Below are 6,350 nucleotides of genomic sequence, written 5' to 3'. Positions count from 1 at the left end.
TCAAAATCCTAACTCCATGAAAAATAATAATCAAAAAGTGCAACTCTCTGTACATGAAAAAACTGAAAATCAAGCCCTCGAAGTAAGAAAACGGCAAGACGAAAAGACGGTCTTACTACACTTTTCCTCTGAAACCTGTTTTAAGCATCTATTTTCTATTCCATACTGTTGACATATTTCTAAGGAAAAAATAAGTGCAAGGAGAGATACATATGGAATACTGAATGAAGAACCTTGTAAATATTAGCTGCCTATGACGAAATGTGTTACTGCTTTAAAGTAGAGAACCTTCCACATTTAAAATACCATTAGTGCAGGGAAAATATAATTATTTTTAAATTCAAATATATTTATTATATTATGCACTTTTTAAACAATTTACAGCAAAGATAGTCGAGAATGCTTACTTCAGAGGGATAAGTTAACTTTCCCACCCAATCAAACAATGAACAAAAAAGAAAAAAGAGCACACGCAACAACTAGTTTTCCTTTTCTAATTTTTAAAGGTAGTGTTTTTATTACAAACATGTCAACTCTACTTATATTAGTTTATAAACAAAGCGTCAGAGTGTGGCACCTTCTTGCAGCAAAATAATACAAATCCCTGAATGATAGTATTTTTTAATATCCAATATAGGAATCTTACTCACATAGAGGGCCCTGTGAAAAATGTATGTTACACCCGCAAGCTACAAGATGTCACAACACCTTGCAGATATCTTCATTTTTTTTTCTTGGCTCACGCCCTATTGATTCAAAAAGGATTTGAAGTTTGTGTATACAATTTGGAAAATTACCAATTTACCAAATTCCACAAATATCTGAGATGACGAATAACAAATTGCTATTATTGGGCAGTTTAATCTGAGATGACCCGTAGACTCAAGCTGCCAGACTTAATTTTCCCAAAGGGGTCATGAGTAAATATTGCTGGCCCTAATTATTATTATTATTTTTATTAAATGATATTTTTTATGGGAATAATTTGGATCTTGTTTCTTTATTATAGCTATTTTTAATATTTTTTTTTTTTAAATAAACTATGTATTTTTAATTTTTAGACCTACTTGCCGCCTTCTAAAACATAGCAACTCTCAAAATATTTGCCTTAGAGGACAATTTCCCACTGTGAGGGCGGGCGCCACTGCCAGGAGACCTCATAGAGTAGTAATTAATCTCCTTTGAAATACGTTGTGTCTTCTATTTTTTAAATCGAGAAAAACAAACTTTTTTCATTGATGTCATAAATTGCATCATAATTGAAAGGGACCCCCATCAAATGGCTTTATGAATAAAAAATGATTTAAAACTTGCATTGAGTACTACTACATGATACCAATTAGAGACAGTGATATTTTAATCAAGTCAAAATAATATGTGCTAAGAATGGCTAGATGTGTCCTTTTTTATATGGATAAGGGACAGAAAAGTATGATAAATATGAAAAAATATCTTATTTTTTCTTTTATAATAGTTAATTTTTATCTACAATAAGTAAACAAGATTGTATAACGATATTCCAAACATATTTTTAATACATTTTAAGGTCATATATCTAATAAAGCAAGGCAATTGAGCAATACATTTTTTATAAAAAATAAGTCCTTTTATATGTTGGTCCTATTTTGACATCCAATAGTTTACTATTTTTCTGACTGTGAATGAAAAAAGGGGATTGATAGGTTAAAAAATTGGTCGTTTAAGCCCCCAAAATCGACAAAATCAAAAGTGTGACGTCGCGTGAAAATGCTCTATGGAATAATTTTATTTATTCATTTTGAACATACATATGTAGTACGTAAAATGCCTAAAGTAATTAATTACAGATCCGCCCCAAGGAATGAACTAAGTTGAATGATCTTACAAACATTTATATTGTTAGTAATTATTTTTTTATAAATAGATTTCAACTATAAAATATGTAAGATTTCTTCTTTTTGATTAAATAATATAATAACTAAAAAAGTGAGCTCTACGTATATCCATCAAAAATGATGAAGAGCACATACATTATTATTCAATAAACTACATTTAAAATGAAATCCATCACAGCTCATACAACAGTCTTTGATAGTGAGGGAAAATTTGCCATGTTGGTACATGCAAACCAAATTCCAATGCAACCAGAACAGAAAATTCAGAGGAAATCAACTCCTTGCGACTAATCCGAAATCCACCCTCAATTTTCTCAATCAAATTCTTGAGCATTGGTCCTTTGACATCATTAAGTTTGGCAGCAAGTAACAAACAAGCCCCCGCACAAAGTTTCCGATTAATCTTGGTGATTGCGTTTTTAAGAACAAGGATCTCAAAATAGACATAGGACATGGCTATGGTAAGGGAATCCATTTTGCATTCTCCATGTGCAATCTTGAGTATTTCTCTTTTTAAACTAGAGGAATAATACATATATATTACAAATAGATCAAAGTATTTAAATTTTACCTTCGAAGTTTACTCAAGGTCAATTGAAGCTGAGGAAACTTTTCCTTAAACTTCTCATTGAGTTCTTTCTTGATTTCAGAGGGTTTTACATATTCAATCACGGATGTCTGTAAAAAAAAAAGGTGATAAATGTTCAACTTATTCATTTATACTAATAAAGCAAAGTTTGTTTGTCTGTCAATATGAATATATGAAAAGGAGTAACCGGATGCACTGAAGATATTGTCCTATGATGTACATCATAAATATCTTTTGATTTAAGAAATAACAATATTGTAGACATGGGCGTTCAGGATCGAACATGTATACAGGGTGTACTCTTTCTGTTTGTTTTTGTTGTTACCATAGGGTTTTAAAAGAAATGATTTCCCTTTTGATGGTGATGGTTGTACAAAAGCTAGTCGTGATATTTTAAGATTTGTTTGAAAAATAAACACGGGTATGTTAAAATGAATTTTGTTTGTTTTTATTAGTGATCGCTCTAAAGACTAGAGTACAACTCATCAGTATGCCCAGCATATTAATGTTTTTCATCTTCTATATTATTTAAAAAAAAAAATTGTATTTTAGTCGGACCCTTATTATTTCGGGCAATGCCGGTTACTACTCTTAGTTATTGATATTTGCTTATGTATACTATAAATATATTTATATATATATATATTCATATTAAGGTGGGTAAAACTTTTCATTTTTCAAAAATCAAAAACCGGTAGTGTTTTTGACGTAGATTTCAAAAAAGTGACTTTCAAAAAGATAGAATAACTTTGATAAATTAGAGAGAATGCGTTTTTTTCTATATTTTCCAGTACTGGCTTTTTAAATATAATTTATAGACATTCATATTAAGGGACTATACATAGGTATATGTATAGTCCTTGATGTGAAGAGTTCAAATATGATGAAATTTTTATCATTAAATCATTTTAACCTAGTTATTTCTGCCCTTTAAAATAGATAAATAAGCAGTAATTTCAATACTGCTTTGCTTGGAGTATACTTAGGAACATATAATTTTATTTACTAACCTTATGATGCATATCTGTTGATGCTATATTTTATTAATTTTGATTCTAAACATATATTAAGAAAAAATAAATATGACAATCCAGAATAATTTCTTACCAAATTTTTTGCTCCATTATATGATTCAAATATTTAAATTACATTTGAATCATTAAAGCGTTTCAACTTTTTCTTTCAGTCTATCTTTCTTATCATTTATTTAATTTTAGAAAGATATAGAGGTTTTGCTTGGATTCATTCTTTGAAATCTCTCTCCTGTTGGCCTTCTGATTCCTATTTGCTCCATCTCTCTTCTCTTGTGATAATTACTGTGAAGAAACTGCGGTGACCATTTTAAAAACTCTCTTGCTGTTTGGATAGATTTCTTCAACTTGGAAGTTGTTTAGGAGCAGTTAAGAGGTGGCTCTGACACTCCTTCTGACCAGTTGAGCAGGTCAATTACGATAGAAGCCCCACTGTTTAAAGCAGATGTTTTTCTTATGCTGACACATAGACTACCCGATTGTCCGTTTGATCCACTCTCTCCCTGATAGGCAGGGTTTATTCTACGCTTATGATTATCTCCTTCTGGCCATCAGAGCAAACTAGAGTAATCTTATTTTTGGGAATGATTAACGTTAACGTTTTATTAAATTGATTCATGACTCTGTTATTATGTGTGTTAACTAATTAAAAGTCCATGTAAATTATGTAGAATTAAATAATGCAAATGGATTTATAATATATTTAAAAGTTAACTAACACTACCAATTGGCTCAATTACGACTTTTATATCTACAGGGTTCGGAAGCAAAACGTGGACTGTTATAAATACCAATTATTTAATTAAAATCGAGAGGTTTTGTAATTTTTTCTATATATTCCGAATCTCCTGTCCTCTTTGTATAACTAAACAATAATAAGCATTTCTCAAATCTTTCATCATGAGTGAGCAAGAAGCAAAACGGCGAGGATCTCAGACTTTCTGGATGTCAAAATTGAGGTGGCAGAGATTATGGACATTGTGAAATACTCCAGGAGCCTCTAATTGAAGGTGGGCACGATGAAAGAGGATGGAAAAGACCTCTCAAGGAAAGAGGGAAGTGGGGGACACAACTTGAAAAGGGATTCTGAGTTTCTGGGGGACCTGAAGAAGAAGGTCAAGGAGGGCCCCAAATCCATGAATCGCCTCTCTAACGAGTTTGACGTGGACGAAGGGACAATCAGGAGGGCGGCACTCTGAAGGAAAGGGGACTGTATATGTGCAAGAAAGTTCGTGCATGGATCAAGACAAATGTATTCACGGTCAAAATTTTCTCTCACAATAACATTTTCACCGTAGACTAGGTCTACAACCGTCAGGACGACTGTTGGCCTAGGGGATCACCAGATGAGGTTAAGAGGGTATTATGTACAAAACATCCGGCCCAAACAATGGTCGTGGCGTCCGACGGCAAGAGGATGCCTCTTTTCTTTTTTAAGGCTGGTGAGAAAATTGGCCAGGAGGCCTACTATAAGATGCTGAGGTTCACCATACTGCAATGGCTCAAGGCCACCTACCCAGAGGAAAATTATGTGTGGACCCAAGATGGTGCATCCTCACACACATCGGCCAAATGCCAGAAGTTCTGAGCAGACAACATGGCTGATTTTTGGCCCAAGGAAACGTGGCCATCGTCTTTGCTGGATTTAAACCCGTTGTATTTCGCTGTGTGGGGCACTTTGGAGAGGGAGACTAATCGGACATCTCACCCGAACGTGGACTCCCTGAAGGTCGCCATTGTGAAGGAGTGGAACAGCTTGTCCGAGAAGTTCATCATCAACTCCTGCAAGGGTTTCCGCCGCTATGTGCACCTACTATAATTGCTGCTGAGGTCGGCCATATTGAGTCAACATGTTTACAAATGTCGTGTCTCAAGGTTTTGTTCAAAAAAAATTTAAAATTATTTATCAAAAAATGAAATTATTAATATTTTTCTAAAATCAGGTATTCAGTTCAAGTTTTGCTTCCGAACCTTGTACACTATAGCATTATCAAATGTAAACTTACTTAACTTAATGTTAAGTTATGACTAAAACTTATTCATATTTGAACTCTTCACATCAAGGGCAATACATATACATTCCCTTAATATGAATATCTATAACTTACATAAAGAAAGCCAGCACTGGAAAATATAGAAAACAACCGCATTATCTCTCATTTTCAAAGTAAAACTGATGTAGCTTAAGGCTATCCTATCTTTTTGAAATTTACATTTTTGAAATCTACGAGAAAAAATACAGTATACAAAATACTACCAGTTTTTGATTTTCGAAAAAATGGAAAGTACGACCCAGCCTAATACATATACTCTATAAAAGTAGTCTGCATGTATACAGATGTTTAATTCTTTTCTCTCCTATTCTCATTTTGTTCCCTCAAGTGCTAAGTGTTCTTCCACTAAATGTGACATAGAAAAAGCGTATACGGTTACAAGTAATCAATTGATATAAGTATAAACAATACGTACCCTTATATCTTCATTAAATGACTTGGTGAGGGGTCTTTTAGTGTGTTATTGCATGAAAGGATGGAGGACACAGATAATTTAATTGGGAATGAAGAAATGGAGGACGAATCCTACTCTAATATAACTACGAAAAGCTCAATGATAGGACACCGAGGATTTCAGGTTTGAAAAAAAAAAATCTTTAATTTTTGTTTCTCTTTTGCTATTAATTGGTGACGTCAACACAAATTACTCAGAGTTTAAAAACTTTCGTGTATCCCTACCAGAGTTGGGCATATAACATCTGCTAAATAGTGGACTAAGAACAAATTTGAAGATTAGTGAAATGATAAATTACCCTATCAGAGATTTGCTGACTATCAAAATAGAAAAATTTAATTTTTCAAC

At 32.9% G+C, this 6,350-nt stretch overlaps 2 protein-coding genes across 6 annotated transcripts in view; one reads left to right on the top strand and one right to left on the bottom strand.

The window, feature by feature from the left end:
• Positions 1-1,855: 1,855 nt before the first annotated feature.
• LOC121117471 (uncharacterized) overlaps positions 1,856-6,350 on the bottom strand; it is a 23,947-nt gene continuing 19,452 nt past the window's right edge. For 4 of the 5 annotated variants that reach the window (XM_040711913.2, XM_040711915.2, XM_040711914.2 and 1 more), the window contains 2 exons: positions 2,446-2,552; positions 1,856-2,392 (listed from right to left, as the gene is read on the bottom strand). In XM_040711913.2, the coding sequence (XP_040567847.1) occupies positions 2,047-2,392; positions 2,446-2,552 (453 nt within the window). In that variant the 3' untranslated portion in view covers positions 1,856-2,046. Of the gene's footprint in view, positions 2,393-2,445; positions 2,553-3,570; positions 4,066-6,350 lie in introns of all 5 variants that reach the window. The other variant, XR_011780177.1, reaches the window with a different exon arrangement.
• The window catches only part of LOC121117472 (uncharacterized Golgi apparatus membrane protein-like protein CG5021), a 1,799-nt gene continuing 1,334 nt past the window's right edge, over positions 5,886-6,350 (top strand). The window contains 1 exon segment of the mRNA XM_040711919.2: positions 5,886-6,125. Within this exon segment, the coding sequence (XP_040567853.1) occupies positions 6,024-6,125 (102 nt within the window). The 5' untranslated portion in view covers positions 5,886-6,023.

The sequence above is a fragment of the Lepeophtheirus salmonis genome, chromosome 5 (genome assembly GCF_016086655.4).
Source record: "Lepeophtheirus salmonis chromosome 5, UVic_Lsal_1.4, whole genome shotgun sequence".
Classification (NCBI taxonomy): domain Eukaryota; kingdom Metazoa; phylum Arthropoda; class Copepoda; order Siphonostomatoida; family Caligidae; genus Lepeophtheirus; species Lepeophtheirus salmonis.
Note: the sequence above shows the minus strand (reverse complement) of the source record. Positions and strands in the feature narration are given on the sequence as shown.